The sequence below is a fragment of the Clarias gariepinus genome, chromosome 19, assembly GCF_024256425.1.
Source record: "Clarias gariepinus isolate MV-2021 ecotype Netherlands chromosome 19, CGAR_prim_01v2, whole genome shotgun sequence".
Taxonomy (NCBI): domain Eukaryota; kingdom Metazoa; phylum Chordata; class Actinopteri; order Siluriformes; family Clariidae; genus Clarias; species Clarias gariepinus.
Window position 1 is genome coordinate 407,237 of NC_071118.1, and position 23,168 is coordinate 430,404.

Sequence of the window (23,168 nt, forward strand, 5' to 3'; positions counted from 1 at the left end):
CAGGCTGTGGCCTTTATGTCATTAAGAGGAAAGTTGTTAATGGAAAATCATCATTAACATTTTTTTTTATAAACAGTCAAAATGCATCAATCAGTCTATAACCGACAGTGAGGAAATCAGTATTTGTTTTTGTTAAATAAATTAGATGTTTCCATAATATATACTCTTAATATGTTAAATGTATTAATTACCAATTTTTAATTAAACATTAAAAATAATTAAACATTTGATTTGTTATTTTGTGCACTTTGTTACGGATAAATAAAGTGTGCTGAACAGCTTACCGTTTGTGCTTATTTTTTACCTGCTTTATACATTTACATGTGTGTAGATGGATTATCACTCTGCCCTGCACTGCTCCAGGCCCACGAACATAGATTTGTCGTATGTTGTATTAGATGTAGTTACAGTGAAATACTCTTTGAGTCTTGTGTGTCGATTAAATGTGTGATTAAAGGTTTGAATCGGCCGCAGGGGGGATTTACAAATTGCAAATTGGCCCTCTTTAGATTGGGAATGGCTCCTCTAAAACATACCCTGAGGGTTTTCACCTTCTTGAACCATTGAACATTATGTTGATTTGTTTTTCCCCTTGATGGTTAATAATATATGTACACACAAATACAGGACGACTCTTCTTCCTCAGTAATGCAGGGTATGATAATCAGCGTCTTATTGTTTGGTACAGGATGAGCCTGTATTATAAGGGTGACGTGTTGCAGAGATGTTATGTTGCTTAGCAACCACAGTTTACGGACGTTACACTGTCTGACATAAGAATTGTTAATTGAAAATGTTATTAAGTGAATATTATCAAGAAATAATGAATCACATGTTCTTATGGACACTAGATTAGATCATGGCTCAGAGGAGGTTTACACACTCGTTTTTAGACATTTATTTTGTGCCGATGCCATAGTGAGACAGTCATTGTAACGAGTGCTTTAATGCTTCACTGAAACGGATCGCAACACTGATTTCGAATTACACCCAGCTCTAAGTTTCCATGAATAAAGAAACTTCAGAAACCTTGAACCACACCCTTACAGGGCACCATCTTAACATTATCCAAAAATAAATGCTGTTATAATAGCATAACCTACCCCAAAATTATTATTATTCGTTGTATTAAAATAATAATTGTAATTATACACATTATTATTATGATTATTATTATTAATATTATTGCATTGATATACAATATGAATACTGTACAAATATTGTGTTTTAAATAAAAAAAAGAAAATCACCATAAGGATATAAAGAGATAAGTAACATTAATTCGTAAAAGTATCAACTATTTAAAAAGATTTTAAACTTTCTTTTTACGGTTTCCCAAATTAAAGGTGATTATTGTGCAAAAATTACAGTCTAAAAAAAAAATGAAAGAAAAAAAGGGGGTTAGAAAATGTAAAACGTGTCACGTGACTGAGAGGGTGTGTCACTGGAAAGACGTCCGGGTAGGAAACACAAACAAAATGGCTGGGAAGAAAGGTACGGATTTGTTGTTGCTTTATTTAAAAATTATTTAGTTATATATGAATAAACATAACTACCATGGGGGAAGTTAAAAGTTAATTCTTTAATGGTGATCACACAGGCTTTAACGCGAGCGCTGTGACAGGACCAAAATGACGCGATGCAAAGAGAAGCGTTATTATTATTATTATTATTATTATTATTATTATTAAATTACTGTTTTCGTGTCTAACTGTTAATGGACAAGTTGCTGTAAACTAAACGAACACGAATGGTTGAATCAGAACATTCTAGATTCGCAGTTCTGTCGCTCGAACTTTCAGCCGGAAGTGACGCAGCGCTGCGGGTTTCAGGGGGAAATCCTCCGCGACGGATTAGCGAAACGAAAGCTACCCCCGTTTATATTGCAGACGACGGAAAAAAAGCCCAACAACAAGGCAGTAATGTCTCACAGCGAGTCCCTGCACGGACGGGTTTAATGACGAACTCCGGTCTGATGGAAAGGGTGACCGTTCAAAACGGTTCTGCGCATGCGCGGCTCCCTTCACGCTTATTTTTTGTGTTTTATCGCAAAATTGTTATCAAAGTGTAATTTTCTGGTTATGTGCATAATAAAATAGACATAAATACCGTTAGTGCCTGTTAAAAGGGATGGGGAAAGATAGTTATTAGCGTTGGATTTCCGAGTCTTTTCAGCGAGTCGAATCATGTGACTCCTCATGAATATGATTCGAATGAATCAAATGAAACATTTGCTTTTTTCTACACGGTTTTCATAATAAAATATTTTTAAGTATTTTTGGCTAAATATATTATAATACATAAATAATATGTAAACTATATGTGTGTATACACATACACACACACACACACACTGAACGTCTCGTTTACAAGAGTCGGCTCTAAATATTCATCTGAAAGAATCGACTCATTTCTGAACGACTCATCGCCAGCTGTCTCATCTTCAAGGGCTTCTGAGGTCATGGCTAATTCTCTAACCTTCAGACTCTCCAACTATAGAGAGTTTGAGGAGCAAGGCTCTATGGAAAATATTTTTGTACACAAATATATAGAAAAATACATCAGTTGCATAGCTATAAATATAATAAGCTGTAATGTTTAGATATGTAAAAAAAAAAAAACACTTAATATAGCAGGGGTTCTTAAACCTAATTTTTAAAGGTCCGGACATGATTTCAATTCAAACGTCAAACATATAGAACGATCAGTGATGTGTAAAAAAACTTTTATTAAACTCGCTTTTAATACGCTATTAATTACAGGTAGTGTGAGACAAAAAATACATTCAAGCCGAGTTTAACTGCAATCAGATGCTTAAACCAGAACAACTCAAACTTTAAAGAAACTTACATTCAAATGTCAGAAAGATTCATAATATGTTCCAAGTTCGTGCAAAAGTAATAGCCCTGTTTGCCCGCAAATGTTTTCTTGTGAACCCAGTCTTCAGATGTTTTAGAAAAAAATTTACTATAAAAGAAAAAAATAACTTCATTCAGATTTTCATGCGGAACCAAAAGAAATGAGTCTATTTTTTTTTTTATGTCTAAAGTAAACCGATTGAACAAACAAACCTTAAAGAATAACACAACCATTCACTGTAATATCAAAATGATTTTGAAGTAAAATTGTTACATGAGATCCCAATGAACCGTTCACATCACATCACGTCTAAAAACACGTGGGAAACACCAGTCACGCTGCCTTCTCCTTCTTCCCAAATCGCGAGATCCCCGTCATCCTTCAAGCATAACGAGAGCTCTGAGAACTTCACCAGCTAATGCAGGAGGACAGAAAGAGAGAAACTGATGGTTGGATCTTGTCACATGACTGTCATTTTTCAACTCTCTGCAGCGTGGACACGCAGGGAAACCACGTGAGCGTTGGTGTGATGGCGTCACCCCCTATCTATCATGAGCTCACCAAAATATGTGTCTGTTTAATTTAAATACAGTATGTTTGTATTTGATGAGGGGGAATGTTGCCGTTTCCCTATAATCCTCCAGGTGGCATCTGTAGCCTCCTGTGTGGTAGGAGTGAATTATTTGCTACGTTTTAAGGTTTGTAACAAGATGTGAAAAAATATTTGGTATAATTATAAAATCTTGATCGGCACCGAGGTATCGTGATAATATCGTATCGGTTCGTCCCAGCTAAGTCAGACATATTATTTCCAAACCGAAGTTGGAAAAAAAACAGTAAGTTTATAATAAATTTTTCTGAGAAGAAAACAAAAACCCTGACATGTCCAATCCAGATAGAAATAAAATCACGGCGTAGTTCCTGTACCTTATAAAATGACCTTTCGTCATAACAGCTCTTCAGCTTGATACTCTCCTTTAACCCTGCACCGGATTGAGCTTGATTAATTTATTAATGCTCAGTATGTGTTTGTTCACTGTAAGACGCTGAATCCTTCGAACTGATGGACCTGGCTGAACAGGTCAAGAAGCAGAGATGGTGGAACAAAATGTTCGGGAATAATTCCGGCCCGGCTGCTGAGAAGTATTCAGTCGCGACACAACTTGCCATTGGTGGAGTGACTGGGTGGTGAGTAGTGTTCCATCTGAAATCAAAGGGAAACAGAGCAAGCAGGATTTAAAGTGCTACAGATTAACGTTAATGGCACCATATGTGACCTTTATTAAAAGCGTGTTTTTATATTTCAGGTGTGCGGGGTATCTGTTTCAGAAAGTCGGAAAAGTTGCAGCATCGGCTGTAGGAGGCGGCTTCTTTTTGCTTCAGGTAACACACTGTATATTTTAGGTGCATTTCTGTTTATAAATATGTATTTTTTCATTTGTTTCTTAATCCATTGTGGCTCGGAAATGTGGCTAATTCCATTTATTGCACTTCTTAATCAAGTTCTACGCCGGGCAGAATCTGCACAAAGTCCATACGATTGCTGAAGAGCTGATTGCTCTGTCTGATTGGCCTGAAGTAAAAGTGATCACATGTTCAGGAGCGCTGTAGTGTCCATTAGGGCGCACCTACAGGGTTCTTAATCTCTGAACATTTATTTGGAAAGTATTTATCACTGTTAAAGATGGATAGACCGATAGATAGATGAGGCGCCAATATTTCTAGAGTCAATTAAATATATAGATAGATAGACAGACAGACAGATAGGAAGATAAACAGATAGATAAGTAGACAGAAACAGACAGAGATAGACAGATATAATAGAAAGACAGGCAGATAGAGATGTAGACAGACAGAAGGATAGATGAGTGGAAAGAGACAGACATAGATAGATAGATGATGCGCCAATATTTCTCAATATATTAATTAACTATATAGATAGATAAAGATAGGGTAAATCCCTGAGTCACTGGTGTTAAAGCCCGCAGTGGTCTGATCAGGACGGGTCTGATCCTCACTAATCCCTTGCTGATCCTCTGATGTGCTACAGGTCTGACCTTTGCGCTATTCCTGTCCTTTTCAGATTGCTAACCACACCGGATACATTACAGTGGACTGGAAGAGAGTGGAGCAGGACATGAACAAGGCCAAGAAACAGCTGAAGCTGAACGCGGACAAGCCGAGTAAAGAAGTGAAGACTAAAGTTCAAGAGGTAACGGCGTGAGGTCTAAGCGCCGTCAATCCCGCTGTAAACGCTTAGGGATTCATTTTGGGGGAAAAAAAACTGATTCATGTTTCTTCACTGATAAGCTCTTAGTCATGACTAATCTATAACCTCATGACTAATCAATCTATAACCTCATGACATGTTTTTCAGCTAAATTATCACGAAGCTTAGAAGTGTGTAAAGCATTAGCCTAAAAAAAAAAATTCATTATTTTTGCAGTAATAGCTCTCCCCCCTCTTTTGTAAAGGTGCAGACATTCGTGAAGAAGAACATCGTCCTTACGGGAGGCTTCGCGGGAGGATTTCTGCTCGGGCTGGCCTCATAGGAACCCTCTCACCCTTCTCACGTGGTCTTAGAAAGGACCTCGAAGAAAACGTCAACTTGCATGCAACAAATGTTTTCTTTGACAACTTATTTATATGATGGATAGAGAGAGAGAGAAAGAGAGAGAGCAGGACACAGCCAGCGTTGATCTGTTTGCACTGATCTGTTTGAACTTTCTTATCACGGTGATTAGTTTTCCTTTTGAAGCTAAACTTTCTTTGAAGCTTTACTGGATCATATTTTGTAATATGGAAGATCATGGTACATATTTAAATGTGTGTGTTCATGGGTATGTACATACCTCAAGCCAGCCTTTAAGCACTGTGTGTAAACTGACGAATGTTAAAGATTTAAAAGTTTAATTAAACATTTCCCTTAAAGCTCGACCTCTGAGACGCCACTACACCGGATTCAACAACGAAGAAAGTTGGAATTCCTTTTTTTTCATATCCGTAAATAAACAGTTAAAGCTGTTTTCAGCTGAGTCTCTTGTATGTGTCTTTCAGGCAGATTGTTGATTTTTGAAGTTTTAAGGCCGACGGGTTTGTCGGTTTTGCCGTGTGGAATTGTCTGAACGGCGCACAAAGTGATTCACTACTCACCTTCAGGAGCTTGTTTGAGGCTGTGTCCCAAACCATAAACGATGCACTCAGTGCCTTATTATAAAACGTGTGAAATGAGACAGACGCCTCACCCAAACCACTGAAAGTCAACTGAGAATTCTGACTAGCCGTGATAGCATCAGGGGGCCTCGGCCTTATCGATCTTTTACTCATAATGTGTGTAACTGTGCGCAGAAAAAATTCTGATGGATTTACGAACATGTCTGTGTATTTGCATAAAGGGGGCGCTTACAAAACTCCATTTATAATAAGTGAGCTGCAAAATCCTCCATCGTTTGTGCGGACAGACCCACCACTCCTCTGCTTTATGGAATTCATTCAAATAAACCAAAAGATTTGGACTAAACGCACTAGATGGCGCTCTGAGTCGCTTCCTGAGTGCACTAGCAGGAGGATGCATGTCTGATCGAGACTCTGAAGCTCTTCTAGACATCTGTCTGAATAAGGGGGCGTCTGCCAAACACTCTACAGCTCGTGAACACAGAGTTTCACTTCCACAGAACGATACAGATTAAGCAGCGCTGTAATCCTGCAGGTCAGAGGGTCTGATGCTGATCAGGTCGAGATTTAGATTAGTTCATCTGCTTGTGTGTAAATTCCCACACACTTGGAAGCAAAAACTTCCAGGTACTATTATTGCTTCTGAGTGTGTGTAAATTTAATTTGAAGTAAACCTCAACTGATCAGTTATGAGTATTATAATTTGTACCGTCAAAATAGGAAACTAAAAGTTTTATTTCAAATGCACAGATTGAATGCTTTGTTTGTTTTTGCCTTTTTATATAGACCTATCACAAATACAGGCCTGAATCGTGCAGAGCTTCAGTTAATATTCACATGAAATATCAGAACGGGGAAAATTAGGCTATTTGTTGTTTTACAGAGAAATCAGAGCCGACGAGAAGTCTACACGATCTCTAATCCGCACTTATAACGATGGTGAGCAGAAAAGCATAACTTTAAATTTAACATACATTGATTCATGCATACTTATCTCCTTACTTTTTAATAAATATTTAACAATACTTTTACAAAAGTTCATGCACTTTGTTCTGTAGTTTCACACCTGCGTAAATATGACAGGAAACACTGGCTCAGATGATACATGCTTTAATCAGCATTTTTAATTGAGTGCAAAGTGCAGTCACATATCACAGTTTATACACTTTATGGCCGAAAGTCTGTGCACCCTGACCATTACAGCCATTTTGGAGCGTGGCTCTATGCACACACTCTACATGAGCATTAGTGAGCTCAGGCGCTGATGTTGGGACGTTGCAGAGGCTCCAGTGGGTTTGAGTTCAGTCGGGGCCGTCTCTGTGCAGGACACTCGAGTTCTTTCTCTCCAATACACTCTTCACACACCATGTCTTCATGAAGCTGGCTTTGTGGATCTCGCAGGGGCGTCGTCATGCTGGATAAGGGGTTGAGACTTAGTTCTGGTTAAGGGAAACTGTAATGTTAAAGCATGCAGACACGCAAACTCTGTCAGTCAGCACTGGACTATGGACCGGACCAGCGGGGCTACTAGACCCTCAGAAATATTCAGGCCACACCTCCTTCTGAGGCTCCCGAAGATCAGAAGTTCCAGACAAGACCCGAGGTTTTCTAAACTCATAGGATAAGATTCCTGAAGTAAGAGGAATAACCTCCACGGGCCTCGGTCGATGGCCCCAGGCTGGCTGAGGCTGTCCCAGACAAGGTTTAATGGTTTCTGATGCCCTGGGGAGGGGACTGGGGCATTTATACGCACTGGTTTGTGTCCTGGGATTTTCTGAGGGTTTTGGGCTGCGAGGGGCTTTAAAAAGCCTCAGGCCACATCTGAAGTTTTTTTTTGAGACTCCTAAAGGTTTGAGGCTGCAGGGCATGAGCACAAAGGGCTTTAGAAATCCTTAGACACCGTCTTTAAGCCCCTGGCAGTCTGAAGCTCCAGGGCATGATCACTGTCTGCAGCGCTGCAGTGAGCGTTATTTTTGCACGGGAATGACCCATGAGAGTTTTAGAAAAACTGTTTTAGCCAGAGTTATGAACGGGTTGTGGATCAGTATGGGCCAGTCACATCGTATCTCATTGTGTCACTAATGTCAACAGAGTCAGAATATCTTAAAGGTCCTACACATTATATTTTTTATTAAATTTTAATGTGATCTTTAGGGTCCTAATGAAAAGTTTGTATTATACGTTAATTAAAAATTCAAAAGGATTGTGTAAAAAAAACACTACTTTTACCTGGTAAAAACTAGCTCTGTTCTCAGCAACCTGTTTCAGTACATGCTAATTTAAATGCTCATGACCTCTGCTGAGCCCGCCCCCCCCGTTCTGTGGGGCGTGACACGTAGGGTATAGCGACGGAAGTGTAGTCCAGTGCGGGCAATGCTTTGGACTGCATTATCCACAAAGCATTGCCACAACGCAGTGTTCTCATCACTGCATGGGCATACATTAATGGGCTGTTACGCTGCCGCGAGCAACAACAACATAAAGCGGAGAAGCTTACTGAGAGAGATACGGACGCGATGTGTTTACTGATGTGTTTACATGACTTTTTAATCTTCGACAGACATCGTTATAAACCATCTAACGTAACAAAGGTAAGCATAATATAGTTTTCCGACTACGTACACAGTTTGCAACTAGACAATCACCTTAATGCATTGTTTATTATAAACGTGCGATTAGGGATTATATAGAGACGGATGTACACAGAGAAAAAGCCATAACCATGTTCTATGACAGTATAAGTTAACTTACACTCCGCATTCATCGTGATTATTAGAAAAGGTGATCTGCAAAGAGTCATAGTAAAATAAATTACACTCACCGAGCCTGGTGAAGATGAAGCAGGAACACGAAGCGTTAGTACAGATCCGACTTTTAGGAGCAGCTTCCTAGTAAAACCTGCTTTATATTGACCCGCGTTTATAAAGCAGTCTGGTGAAAAATGATTATCGCAAACATGAACGCATTTAGGTAGATCAGCGGGGACGTTAGCTTTAAAAACTAAATTCAGCCACTGCGTCCTCAGTGGCTCAGATACCTAACCCTAGGTAGGTACCCTAGGTCACTAACCCTAGGTAGTGAATGACGACTGCTGTGTTCGCTATTACACCCAACAACTGTACACAACACTCGCTTAGGCGACATTTTGCTCCAGCGGCGAAAAACAATGGTCGACAGCTTCTTCTCACTCGGGGCGGGTCTTTGCTAAAACACCAGTGTCAATCAACTAGTGTAGGAGCGTCCTCTGTCGGTGTGGCGTGACATCAACAGGCATTTGCGATTGGCCTGATTTCAGAAGGGGCATGTTATTGTAATAAATGAAAAGAAAACCACTGGGCGGCTCTTTATCATCGTAGAGTGGTTGTGTACGCACTCTCCTAACACACAGTTCAGTCCAAACAGCTTAAAATCGTGCATGTAGTGCTGTATGACTCCTTTAAACACGTCCACTTTGATGAATAGGCAGATGGTATTTTTTTTTCAAAGGAGACCCCTCTAGGCTAGACTGTCTACAACCTTGAATCATATGATAAAAGGTCATCAAGTACGAGGAGAAATAGGCATCAGATGGTTATATTAAAACATAAATAAATTATTATTTATAAAAGTGAATATTGTTTTAATAAGGTCTTTCTAAACCAAATTAAAATGTTCCTAGAGTAAATTAAACTCGCATGTTAATGTTTGCGACCCCTAATGAGACACCTGAGGGCGATCTGACAAAGTTACCTCTGTTCCTGTGACTTGGATCCAAACTGATAATCTAGTTTAGGTACAGTAGCTACAAATGGGAAAATAAATCCCTTAATCCCATATACCCTTTCCACATCACACAAATCCATCAGATGTTTACAATTCTTCACGCAAATGCAGAAGTACCCCTGGGGTATGTGTACCCTGGTTGTAAATCACTACCCGAGAGCCTTCCAGGGCCATAAGCAGTAGTTTAGAGTGTGGAAGAACCACACAGATGAGTTTGTGATGATTAGACATGCCTAAACCTTAAACCGTTACAGTGTATGTATAATAGTGATACGTCTGTCTTAAACAGGTGGCGTTATTTTGTAGGAGGTTCTGTTTGGTCAGGTTTCTCCTCGACGGATTTGGGCTGTTTTGTAAATCCGGCGCAGCACTCGGAGTTCTTCTCCGTATGAATCTCACAACATTTCCTCATCGCCCGGAACACGTCTTCACACCGATCCTCACTGTAGCTGTTAGCTTTCAGAGAGAGGGAGAGAGGGGAGGAAGAAAGAGGGAGAGAAAGAAAGAGAGGGGGAGAGAGAGAGAGAGGGGGGGGGGGGGAGAGGGAGAGGAAGAAAGAGGGAGACGAGAGAGAGGGGGGAGAGAGAGGGAGGGAGGGAGAGAGAGGGAGGCAGAGAGAGAGGGGGGAGAGAGAGGGAGGGAGGGAGGGAGGGAGGGGGAGAGGGGGACAGAGAGAGAGAGGGAGGGGGAGAGGGGGACAGAGAGAGAGAGAGAGGGGGAGAGAGAGGGAGGGAGAGAGAGAGAGGGGGAGAGGGAGGGAGGGAGAGAGAGGGAGGGGGAGGGGGAGAGGGAGGGAGAGGGGGGAGAGAGGGAGGGAGGGGGAGAGGGGGAGGGAGGGGGAGAGGGGGGGAGAGGGGGTTTAGGGTTGATTTCTGATCACAGTGTGGATTATATGGTTGTGAAGTGAGGGGTTACCTTGTAAACACTTCTGTATGGCACAGGCGTGTTTCAGACACGGATCCTTCTGCACCTTCTTAAAAAAAGGCATAGCTTCCCAAAACTCCCAACTGATGAAAAAATCAACAGCTTTAAACAAATACTAATGAATCAATTCCACATTCACTAGAAATACACAGTTTACTAAACTGCACAATGCAATTATAGAAACCTGCTGGTTAATATACTGAGCTACTGAACGTTTACATTTTGAGTCGGGATCAATTAATATCTATCTATCTATCTATCTATCTATGACGTAATGCACTACCTGTTTCGCTGGAAACGCGTTCAGAACTTCCGCATCACAGCCTTGTGCGTGTCTTATTCATGTCCGACCAGAAACAATCATAGGATAAATTATACTCCAGGAAAAATGAATATTTCTTTTACAACCACAATTCCAACACAATAAGAAAATCACTTATTTTTTTAAATCTAAGTTTGTGATATATATATTTTTACGAACGCAGATTTAAATTTTAACCATAATCTTTACGGGTTTCTCACCGGACTTATTTCAATGTAACACACAGAGGTAACGCTAATGCGGAAGTAAATTACTGCATAGAAGGAAAACATTAGATAAACATCAAACTCCGACAGGTTCTGTTGAAGTAATTACGTATTATTTTATATTGAATATCATGGCAGTGAGCGCGGTGCATTTAGAGTCGGACGCTTTTCTAGTTTGTATGAATCACGCGTTGAGTACAGAGAAGGAAGAAGTCATGGGGCTGTGCATCGGAGAGGTGAAGCAGATCAACTCTTACACTCATTCATTTGTGTCACGGCAGATTTATTAATGTTCAAAAAAATTTATCAATAAATAAATCATCACCTCTACAGGTTGACACGAATCGTGTTGTCCACATCCACTCGGTTATTATCCTGCGGCGCTCAGACAAGAGGAAGGACCGAGTAGAGATTTCTCCTGAGCAGCTCTCTGCAGCCTCCACTGAAGCCGAGATATCCTTTCACTACACACTCATCTTCATCATCATCATCATCATCATCATCATCACTACACACTTATCAACATCACTACACACTCATCTTCATCATCATCATCACTACACACTCATCTTCATCATCATCATCATCATCATCATCACTACACACATCTTCATCATCTTCTTCATCATCATCATCATCATCATCACTACACACTCATCATCATCATCATCATCACTACACACTCATCTTCATCATCATCATCATCATCACTACACACTTATCAACATCATCATCACTACACACTCATCTTCATCATCATCATCATCACTACACACTTATCAACAGCACTACACACTCATCATCATCATCATCATCATCATCACTACACACTCATCTTCATCATCATCATCATCATCACTACACACTTATCAACAGCACTACACACTCATCATCATCATCATCATCACTACACACTCATCTCATCATCATCATCATCATCATCATCACTACACACTTATCAACATCATCATCACTACACACTCATCTTCATCATCATCATCATCATCACTACACACTCATCTTCATCATCATCATCATCATCACTACACACTCATCAACAGCACTACACACTCATCTTCATCATCATCACTACACACTCATCTTTATCATCATCATCATCATCACTACACACTAATCATCATCATCATCATCATCATCATCACTACACACATCATCATCATCTTCATCATCATCATCATCACTACACACTTATCAACATCACTACACACTCATCTTCATCATCATCATCATCATCATCACTACACACTCATCTTCATCATCATCATCATCACTACACACTCATCTTCATCATTATCATCATCACTACACACTCATCATCATCATCATCATCATCATCATCATCATCACTACACACTAATCATCATCATCATCATCATCATCACTACACACTAATCATCATCATCATCATCATCATCACTACACACTAATCATCATCATCTTCATTATCTTCATCATTATCATCATCACTACACACTCATCAACAGCACTACACACTCATCTTCATCATCATCACTACACACTCATCATCATCATCATCATCATCATCACTACACACTCATCTTCATCATCATCATCACTACACACTCATCATCATCATCATCACTACACACTCCTCTTCATCATCATCATCATCATCATCACTACACACTAATCATCATCATCATCATCATCATCATCATCACTACACACTTATCAACATCACTACACACTCATCTTCATCATCATCATCATCATCATCACTACACACTCATCTTCATCATCATCATCATCATCATCATCACTACACACTCATCTTCATCATCATCATCACTACACACTCATCAACAGCACTACACACTCATCTTCATCATCATCACTACACACTCATCTTTATCATCATCATCATCATCACTACACACTAATCATCATCATCATCTTCATCATCATCACTACACACTCATCTTTATCATCATCATCATCATCACTACACACTCATCATCACCATACTCATCACACTCAATACCATCAACATCACTACACACTCCTCCTCCTCCTCATCATCATCATCATCACTACACACTCCTCCTCATCATCATCATCACTACACACTCATCTTCATCAACACTACACACTCATCTTCATCATCATCATCATCATCTTCATCATCATCATCATCACTACACACTTATCAACATCACTACACACTCATCTTCATCATCATCATCATCATCATCACTACACACTTATCAACATCATCATCAACATCACCATCACTACACACTCATCATCATCATCATCATCATCACTACACACTCATCTTCATCATCATCATCATCATCACTACACACTCATCTTCATCATCATCATCATCATCATCATCACTACACACTCATCTTCATCATCATCATCATCATCATCACTACACACTTATCAACATCATCTTCATCATCATCATCATCACTACACACTTATCAACATCACTACACACTCATCATCATCATCATAAATCACCATCACTACACACTCATCAACAGCACTACACACTCATCTTCATCATCATCACTACACACTCATCATCATCATCATCATCATCACTACACACTCATCTTCATCATCATCATCATCATCACTACACACTTATCATCATCATCATCATCATCTTCATCATCATCATCATACACACTCATCTTCATCATCATCATCATCACTACACACTTATCAACATCACTACACACTCATCTTCATCATCATCATCATCATCATCACTACACACTTATCAACATCACTACACACTCATCTTCATCATCATCATCATCATCATCACTACACACTCATCTTCATCATCATCATCATCACTACACACTCATCAACAGCACTACACACTCATCATCACCACCATCACCACACACTCATCATTATCATCACCACCATACTCATAACACCCGATACCATAAACATCACCACACACTCATCACCATCATACTCCTCATCAAAACATAAACATCACTACACACTCATCATCACCATCACTACACACTTATCACCGTCATCACACACTCATCATCATAACATAAACATTACCACACACATCATTATCATCATCATCATACTCATCATCACACACTTATCATCATCCTCATCATCATAACATAAACATAAACATAACATTAATTTTTGACCCAACCATCAGAAATCGAGACTCTTCAGGTGTCTGATGTTGGTGAGACCATGTGACCTGTCCCCTTAGGTTCCTGTTCTTATCTGAGAGGAGCGACACCCGGCATGGTCTTCTTCTGCTGTAGCACATCTGCTTCATGTTCCACGTGTCGTGTGTTCAGAGACGCTCTTCAGTAGACCTCAGGTGTAACGAGATGTTATTTGAGTTCCTGTTGTCTTACTGTGGGCTTCGAACCAGTCTGGCCGTTCTCCTCTGACCTCTGACCTCTGGCATCATCAAGGCATTTTCACCCAGAGAACTGCCCTCACTGAGGATTTTCTCTATCACACCGTTCTCTATAAACCACAGAGATGGTTGTGTGTTTAAATCCCAGTAGATCAGCAGTTTGGGAAAAACTCAGACCAACAACCGCCCAGAGTCACTTAAATCACATTTCTTTCCCATTCTGATGCTCGGTTTGAACTTCAGCAGATTGTCTTGACTCCAGGTCTACATGAAGTGACCTGCTGCCATCTGATGAGGTGAAGAGGTGTACCTGATGAAACGACCAATGAGTGTATGCATTTATCAATGTCTAAAGTGGTGAGACCCGGTCTAGGGTTAGTCCGCAAGGCAAGGGGTTAAATGTACGCTGATAAAAAAAAAGTGATATATTGGCATATTATACAGAAAATAGACATTTTACGAGTTGCTGTACACCGCAAAGAAGCCAGGTGGAACTTCAGGGTGGATCAGGATCACTGTTTTGGGAGGAAAAAACCCACTGTTTTGGGAATTAACTTACCCTTAGAAACAAAATATGAGTCTCTTACTTTGTACTCTCTTACCAAAAAAATTCTGACCTGACAGAACGGCAGTTGCATCTCTACAATCGAATAATATTTATGTATCGTAATGAAAATAGCCGTGAGATGGTATATAAGGCTAAACAGACCAAATAAAACAGGGTCCATTAGATTCCATTTAATAGAATAGAATGTATTTGATTTGTTACCTTGATAAAGTCATGTTGTGATGTCCACACTGTACTAAAATGAAATAAAGATGAGAATAAGATTTACTCCTTAACCTAAAGCACAGGTTGGCTGAGATGACGGGGCGTCCTGTACGGGTGGTGGGATGGTACCACTCTCATCCTCACATCACCGTGTGGCCTTCACACGTCGGTCAGTGAAACATTACCCAAAGACCTGTAGAATACATCAGGGGCGTTCAAGTCTAACCGGGACTTTTCATTTCACAGACTAACAGAACACAGATATGAGAATAAAACTCTCTTCTTTCTCTATATGATCTCCTGCTACAAGGAACTCCTTTAATGGCCAAACGTGTGGAAATGGCTCGGTGCCATTACAGGTCAGGACTGTACGGGGGATGTGGCAATAAGTTCCTGTAATGTGCAAGTGGTGTTGGTTAATGAGTGTGTAAAGTTCACACAGTCAGTCACATCTCTTTTGCAAAGTTATTAATAGATTTTCAGGAATCAAACGCAAACGTTCTACTTGCTGGATGTTTACGATGTTCACGACTGCAGTGAGCTCCGAGTCACCTCGGCCAGGATCACGGCCGTACGGCCTCCTTTAAAGTCCCGGTTTGACTTGAACGTCCATCATACAAGCAGAGAAATGCGTACATATCTAAAGAAGAATCTATTAAATACTTGCTGTAAATTAATCTCATTATTATAGATGTGGTCTAAGTTAAGTGAAGTACACAAAGTTTATAGAGGATCTCGATATTAAGATATTTTCTGGTTACATAACTATCACTTTTTAAACCTAGTTAAAGTTGTTTTTAGTACAGTGCTAGTTCTAGGCGTTTTTCTTCCTGCAGTACAGGACACCTCACACTTCATTTCAGTTCACAGCCACACTGCGCTAATCTATAGGCTACGCTCTTAACGACGAGGTAATAAAACATCCCGGATGAATCTATTTCTCATATCCCCGTCAAAGACGCAGGAAAAATTATTTTGTTTTTAGACCCGTCCTCGCTTGGATGTCATAAGGGTTCCAGTGAATAAGACGCAGATATATGTGTGTGTGTGTGTTATTTCCTGCACTCATGTATCATGCAGTGTAAGTCTCATGACTTTAATTACACACGTGCAGAGCTTTAAAAGTGCTTTTAGTAGTTTTTAACATGCAGACGTTTAACAGTTTAATTCCTTCTGTATTATCGTTATGAATTGTATCGTACTAATTAACTTGATTAAATGTTTGTGTGTCACTGTGCAGACGTGAGGACGCAGGCCATGTACCAGATGATGGATCAGGGTTTTGTTGGTCTCATCTTCTCCTGTTTCATCGAGGATAAGAACACAAAGGTGAGAGAGACACAGGAGTCTCACTGAGACACATCAGGGGAGGAAAACTCGCACCCACACCCGGGAAACGGGGATTTAGACTCAAATGTCAGCGCTTCGATATCAAATGATGTATGATATTAGAAAAATCGTTTTCTCTCGACTCTGTTCAGAATCCGTTGTAGGTCTAGTTTTAATTTTTGAACGATGATATAAAGTTTATGATTTTTGCATTTCCATCATTTCACTCATTCACAACATTTAACACTTTAAATAACAAACCTTGACCTTCTGCACTTCGACCCCTTAAGTAATATTAAGGCAATTAATAATACATTAATTAATTTTAATAAACACACATCAATAATTAAACATCCCTGTTAACCCTAACTGAACCAACACTTATTAACAAAACCAGCAAAAATGAATAACTGAACATCAGCAGCTGGAGACAGAGCAGAGATCAGTAAAGGATTAACATTTAGGAACTCCGTTCTTAACCACGTTAATGCACATGACTACATAATCCGTTCTGTATATGTAAAGCAAAGGCTCCCAAACTTTGAGAGGAAACAACAATTCTGCAACAAAAAGGTCAAGTCGGCTTTTATTGTAATTACACAGTGAAACGAAACAAAATCACATTTTATTTGTCACGCACACAGTCATACACAGTAGGATATGCAGTGAAATGCTTATACGACCGCCAGCGACCTTAAAAAAAGATTATTAATAGGAAATAAATATGGAATAGATTGAGAAATAAGATAGAAACAGCGTTCCTTCTGGCCCAAGGTGCTTCATACAACATAAAATAACAGAAACTGACTAGGCATCATTAGCTGACTATCTAACAGACCAAAAACTATTGTAAGTACTGTACAGAGACATTGCTATACAGAAGACAACACAAGTCACACTCATTGATTTTTCATTTCTGATTCCTAATTTCAAACTTAATTTTATTAACAGTAAATGTTTTTCTCTGGGCTGTTAAACTTATCTTAGGTATAACAGCCTTATTTAGTCCAGTGTCGAGTTACAATCGGACCAAAAAAATCAGTTTAGTGACCAATAAGACAAAAACGACTCCTCTGAAATGTGTTCTATATTTAGTTAGAACAAGAAAAAATTATATAACTGGGAAAAAAGATTTATTACTTCATTGTTTTTATGGAATTATTAAAGCAGCACTTTTGGTAAGAGACATGATTAGATCTACTTTAGCTTGATTACAAACTCTATAATTAGAGCATTCGATCAGCGTCTGAGTTCACAGCTCTATATCGTCCTCTAGTGAAATACCAATGCTTTGAGTTTAATCCCAGAGCACAGGACGTTTATTATTTAGAATTTGGATTCTAAATCCAGTCCAGGAACACTTCACCCTGTGGTTATAAACTCCTCCATCAGTGCAGCGAGTCAGGAGAGTCTATAAGACGAAAACAGCACTCTTCTAACTCTTCTAGCGGTGCACAAAATCGAACTTTGCAGGAAAATAACTCAGATAAAATAAATAAGTATATAGTGTGATTTTCTCTCGTAGTCGCTTTTCTGACTTACAGTGTTTCATTAGTTTGGGAAGCATTAAAAAGCACTGTAAGGAGTTCCTGCTAATAGATCGTCCGCTCTGCTCGTGGTGATGACGCTGGATTTTCTGGTTCTCTGGTTCTCTTCTAGACGGGTCGAGTTCTGTACACGTGCTTTCAGTCAGTCCAAGCCCAGAAAGGATCAGAGTAAGTACTCAACATTTTATAGGTATAAAGTTTCTATTGTTTTTTTTTGTTTTTTGTTTTTTTGTTGCAGAAATGATCTTTGACTTAATCATTGGGTTTTTATGTTGCAATATTATTTATATACGACAAGTTTAATCAGTTCAGGTTATTTTTCTTAAGCTGAGGTCACACTGCGCCAGTCTGCACTGGTCAGCACAAACTGCGGCCAGTTGGCATGGCACGTTGGCACAGACATCTGTGTGCGTGTGTGAGAGAGAGAGAGAGAGAGAGTGGGGAACAGAGGGGGAACAGAGGGGGAACAGACTCCTCGCGACATGAGGCACAGTGTATCAGTGCTTGGCTTTGGAGACTACCACCGTCTCGAGCGGGGAATGTGTATCACCATAACCAATATCACTGAAATAAACACAAATTAAATGTTAATTGATATAAATGAGTAATATTAATACTAATCAAATATTAATATTAAATGTTATCAAAATATTCAAATGAAAACTCGCACATGTTAAAACTTATGCTGTCTGTCATGCATTTAGGTTTCTAAATGACTAAATTACATTTCGAAAATACTTTACAATGTTTAAAAGCAGAATGGTCTATATTAAACCATTAGGGTTTTATTACTGTTACATTAGCCCAGATATATATATATATATATATATATATATATATATATATATATACAGTGTATATATTCATAAAAAAACAATATACAAATCATTTCAATTTTGTTTGATGTACAGTTCAGTGTCCTTTGTTAAAAGGTCCCATATGTTACTATTTCTTTAACAAGTTAACACAAGTCTCAAAGCGCCCCCTAGTGTGTGTTTCACGCCTCCCCCAAATGCACGGTCTCAGTGTCTATGTAAATGAGCTACTGCTGAGCCACGCCCACCCAGAAAACATCAGACCTGACCTCTGGAGAGGGGCTTTTGTTATATGAGGTCGAATTGGGGGAAAAAACCAGTTGACATGTTTAAACCCCATCTGATACAACCTTTTTTTGTTTGCACTTGCACACTGGAGACCCGTCTGAACCCGACTAAAAACTAAATTTTGCATCAGAGGTTTTTCTTTTAGGTAGATAAATTAATAATAAAATGTTTTAAGGTGTCTGTGAGGTCATGACTTCCTTTATATCTGTGCATTATTCTCCGTACCTCAGTACTAATGTATTATTTTTCTGCTCCGTGAACTTACACGTGTTTCCGTATTAAATCGAGGTACGAGAGAATCGAGATTCCGATCCACGTGGTTCCTCATGAGGCCATCGGTAAAGTGTGTCTGGAATCTGCGGTGGAACTTCCCAGAATTCTCTGTCAAGAGGAGCAGGACACGTACAGGAGGATTCACAGGTGGAGCGCTCTTCCTACTTCCTGCCTTCCATTTTCGGGAAAAATAAGTGATGTACATAAAGTTTTCTGAATCCACCCGAGGGTTTAGTTAAACAGGTTTAATAGCTCAGGAGCAGCAGGAAGAGAAAGTGTATACTGTGAGGGAATAAAATAAACAATCCGAAGAGCTCCGGGGCGTTGTATGCATGCATAATGTTTTTAAATCATATTTCTGTGATATTATTGTAGAGACCTTTCCAGCAAGTTCACGCGGTAATTAAGAGCCGCCTAAGATGATGCGATGCTCATAATAATGATTCGATTACTTTTTATGAAACTTGTTCCATGGGGAAATGAACTGAGTCAAATCTCTCTCTCTCTCTCTCTCTCTCTCTCGCTCTCTCTCTGCTGTAGTTTAACTCATTTGGATCCGATCACAAAGATACACAACGGATCAGGTACAGCGCTACACCTCCATTAATCTGCTCAACAAGTTCTGTTTGACTTTCTGGCCTTTTTATTGATTTGTTGTTGTAAAGCATGTTATAATCTTTTAGTGCTGTATACTTTATTATTATTATTATTACTATTATATCAGTTTATTACTATAATATATAATAACTATAATACATTACAAGGAGATAATAACAATCTTTATTCTATACTACATCACTATAAACAGATGATATTTTTTGTTCTGATAATAGTTGTAGCTGTACTAGTTGTAGGGTTAGAAGTAGTTTTAGTACTTGTAGTGGTAATTAGTGGAGGAGTTAGTAGTAGTAATAGTAATAGTTATAGCAGTGCTCGTGGTAGTATTAGCTGTGTTAGTTGTTATATTAGTAGTTGTACTTTAAGAAGGTGGAAGTATTAGTAGTTGTTGTCGTAGTTGAATGAGTTAGTAATAGTAGCGGAAGCATTAGTTGTTCTGGTATAAATAGTTGTAGCCCTACTAGTTGTAGGTTTGGTATTAGTGGTAGTTGGGGGGGGTTAGTAGTAGGTGTGGTAGGAGTAGAAGCTGTTGATGTGCAGGTAGTGGTTGCTGTAGTTGTAGTTATTAGTTTTTGTTGTAGTTATTCTAATAGCAGCAGTAAGATTGTAGAGCAGGAGTAGTTATAGTATAAATGCAGGTCAGGGTTCACCTACAGTCAGTCTGGTCCATGTGTTTTGGAACAAATATTTTATTATTTGTCAAATGTATTTATTTCACTTTTACCCTCTGTACAACATCACACTAAATTTAAAATAAAACACTCAAGACCTTTAGCTTTAATTCAAGGGGTTTTGACAGAAGTGTGGCATCAACTGTTTAGGAATTACGTGTGTGTGCTCACTTTTTTTTTTTTTGGGGTGGGGGGGCATAAGTAATGGTCTCATGGTTCCTCTCATGGTTTTTTCATATTGCCATCTCAGAGAGTTTCTCCCTCAGCTCATTTATCATCAGGGACAATCTGATCATTCTGATTTATACACATTACCTCACACTTTTCAAAGTATTTTTCATTCTGTCGCTTAAAAAGCGCTAAATTAATAAATCTGAATTGGGTTGAGATCAAGTGACCGACTTGTTTGGTAAAGAATATTTCCTTTCTTTGCCTTGAGAAACTCCTGGGTAGTTTTTACTGTATGCAGCATTTGGCTGAATCTGTGCCGAGCGCCGCATCCTTCAGAATTCATCCTGCTACTGAAATCAGAAAGTCTTTTATTTCAAAGTCAGTGTGGTGCTGTACAGAGACTAAATGCCAAAAAATAAAACTCACTGTTGTAAAATTTATGGGCTTGAATTTATAAAGCATGTGTGTGTGTGTGTGTGTGTGTGTGTGTGTGTGTTTCTCAGTATTCACCAAAAACCTGTGCAGTCAGATGTCAGCAGTGAGCGGGCCGCTGTTGCAGTGGTTGGAGGATCGACTGGAGCAGAACAAGAAGAGCATCCTAGAGCTGCAGAAAGAGAAGGAGAGACTGACGCAGGAGCTGGCGTCGTTATGAACACATCACCTTCACCGTCATCATCACAACCAACACCGCCGCGGTGCAGCTTCAAACCTCCACCATCTAAACCTATATCCTGTAAAGCGTCCGGTGCTCTGAACACAGCAGCCTTTCTGCTACGTCACAAGCTTGAGATCATGGTGGGGGGAGGGGGGAGAAGAGGAAGGTGATGACTCTTCATCATACAGAGAGAGAGAGAGACAGAGTGTCTGTAGGCACCACTTCAGGATGTTTATTACACTGTTGTTGTCGTTTATGATGTCGTTTAGACCCGTGGCACTGTTTCCGCTGGTAATTATTGTCTGAAACTCGTCTGACGTGACAGAAATGTAAATAGATTATTTTTACTCAGTATTTCTGCCTAAGTTTAGTTCTACGTTATGTCCTTTATTGTAAATTTTTGTCCCTCTTCACCCCCTCCCGTTCCAGACACACACACACACACACACTACACGATGCACAGAAAATTACAGATTATATTCTAATAAAATTAAATAAACTGTGTAACTTTTCAAACTTTTTAAAGTGCATGTTTTAATATCCATCATGTCATGTGACCAAAATAAGAGAAGGGAAGCTGTGTAGTGCGATGATGTCTCATGAGACGCTTCTTTTATTAAGTCATGACATTTCATTTATTTTAATTTCACTTTTATTTTGTTGATTTAGTAACGTGTGAAATATAATAAAAGCGTAGCTGCATCTTTACGAGCTGCTGGCGGTGGAGCGGCGCTCTTAACCAGACTCGCACTAAACTATACTTTAATTAGAAAATAAATCTGAATCCCAGCAGATTTCATCATTAAAAACATTTTAAACAATAAATTGAGACAGAAATTGAGATGCTCAAGTATGTTATGGGTTTTACAATCATTTTAAACACTTATAATGTAAATGAAATTACTAGCTTGATCAAAAATATACGCCCCTTACTTGATATCTCTAGCTATAGTTTGTAATACTTACAGTTATAATTAGAAGTTCAGAGGTTTACACACGCGCATCATGAACATGCATGTCATGCTAAAACTAGGCTTTGATGGACAATGATGGTACACACATCTTTAATAAAACAAAAAACTCATTTGAAGCACAAGGTATTATTTTTGTGTGAACAAAAAAGGATTGAGTTTGTTAGAGAGCATAAATACTCGACGTTGGAGTGTTTAAAAAAAAAAAAAAAAAAAAAGGTCATGTGACCTGATGAGTCCAGACTGAGCCTATCCCAGAGTGATGGGCGTGTTAGGGTGAGAAGGGAAGGACATGAAACGATGCTCCCATCATGCATAGTGTCCACTGTACAAGCCTCTGGAGACAGTGTTATGATCTGGGGTTGATCAGTTACTCAGGTCTAACATGAAACTTAACAAATGAATTAA

At 39.2% G+C, this 23,168-nt stretch overlaps 3 protein-coding genes across 4 annotated transcripts; 2 read left to right on the forward strand and 1 right to left on the reverse strand.

Moving 5' to 3' along the window:
* The first annotated feature begins 1,430 nt into the window (after nucleotides 1-1,430).
* fundc2 (fun14 domain containing 2) lies at nucleotides 1,431-5,889 on the forward strand. Its single transcript, XM_053478913.1, has 5 exons — nucleotides 1,431-1,494; nucleotides 3,903-4,047; nucleotides 4,167-4,242; nucleotides 4,943-5,071; nucleotides 5,334-5,889. Exons 1-5 carry the CDS (start codon nucleotides 1,479-1,481, stop codon nucleotides 5,409-5,411), a joined length of 444 nt encoding a protein of 147 aa, XP_053334888.1. The 5' UTR covers nucleotides 1,431-1,478; the 3' UTR covers nucleotides 5,412-5,889.
* Nucleotides 5,890-7,127: 1,238 nt separating this feature from the next.
* On the reverse strand, nucleotides 7,128-11,698 carry cmc4 (C-x(9)-C motif containing 4 homolog (S. cerevisiae)). Of its 2 annotated transcripts, XM_053478916.1 has the most exons (4): nucleotides 11,003-11,056; nucleotides 10,711-10,802; nucleotides 10,070-10,251; nucleotides 7,128-7,465 (listed from the first exon to the last, which is right to left on the reverse strand). In XM_053478916.1, the coding sequence occupies exons 2-3, from the start codon at nucleotides 10,781-10,783 to the stop codon at nucleotides 10,091-10,093; spliced, it is 234 nt and encodes a 77-aa protein (XP_053334891.1). In that variant the 5' UTR covers nucleotides 10,784-10,802; nucleotides 11,003-11,056; the 3' UTR covers nucleotides 7,128-7,465; nucleotides 10,070-10,090. The 2 variants fall into 2 exon arrangements, with proteins under 2 accessions (XP_053334891.1, XP_053334889.1); XM_053478914.1 differs by lacking the exons at nucleotides 7,128-7,465; nucleotides 11,003-11,056 and adding an exon at nucleotides 11,573-11,698 and having other exon boundaries at nucleotides 9,476-10,251.
* brcc3 (BRCA1/BRCA2-containing complex, subunit 3) lies at nucleotides 11,265-22,726 on the forward strand. Its single transcript, XM_053478912.1, has 8 exons — nucleotides 11,265-11,483; nucleotides 11,581-11,700; nucleotides 15,504-15,591; nucleotides 16,663-16,751; nucleotides 18,411-18,466; nucleotides 19,690-19,821; nucleotides 20,215-20,258; nucleotides 21,638-22,726. The coding sequence occupies exons 1-8, from the start codon at nucleotides 11,379-11,381 to the stop codon at nucleotides 21,784-21,786; spliced, it is 783 nt and encodes a 260-aa protein (XP_053334887.1). The 5' UTR covers nucleotides 11,265-11,378; the 3' UTR covers nucleotides 21,787-22,726.
* Nucleotides 22,727-23,168: the final 442 nt, after the last annotated feature.

Bases quoted from the DNA above. Each gene is read 5' to 3' on its own strand.
- cmc4 (XM_053478916.1), bottom strand. From the start codon at position 10,783: ATGCCTTTTTTTAAGAAGGTGCAGAAGGATCCGTGTCTGAAACACGCC. The intron at 10,252-10,710 runs GTAACCCCTCAC...TCTCTCTGAAAG, and splicing joins CATACAGAAGTGTTTACAAG to CTAACAGCTACAGTGAGGAT.
- fundc2 (XM_053478913.1), top strand. The intron at 4,048-4,166 runs GTGAGTAGTGTT...TTTATATTTCAG, and splicing joins ATTGGTGGAGTGACTGGGTG to GTGTGCGGGGTATCTGTTTC. The intron at 5,072-5,333 runs GTAACGGCGTGA...TCTTTTGTAAAG, and splicing joins TGAAGACTAAAGTTCAAGAG to GTGCAGACATTCGTGAAGAA.
- brcc3 (XM_053478912.1), top strand. From the start codon at position 11,379: ATGGCAGTGAGCGCGGTGCATTTAGAGTCGGACGCTTTTCTAGTTTGT. The intron at 18,467-19,689 runs GTAAGTACTCAA...TATTAAATCGAG, and splicing joins CAAGCCCAGAAAGGATCAGA to GTACGAGAGAATCGAGATTC. The intron at 19,822-20,214 runs GTGGAGCGCTCT...TCTCTGCTGTAG, and splicing joins ACGTACAGGAGGATTCACAG to TTTAACTCATTTGGATCCGA.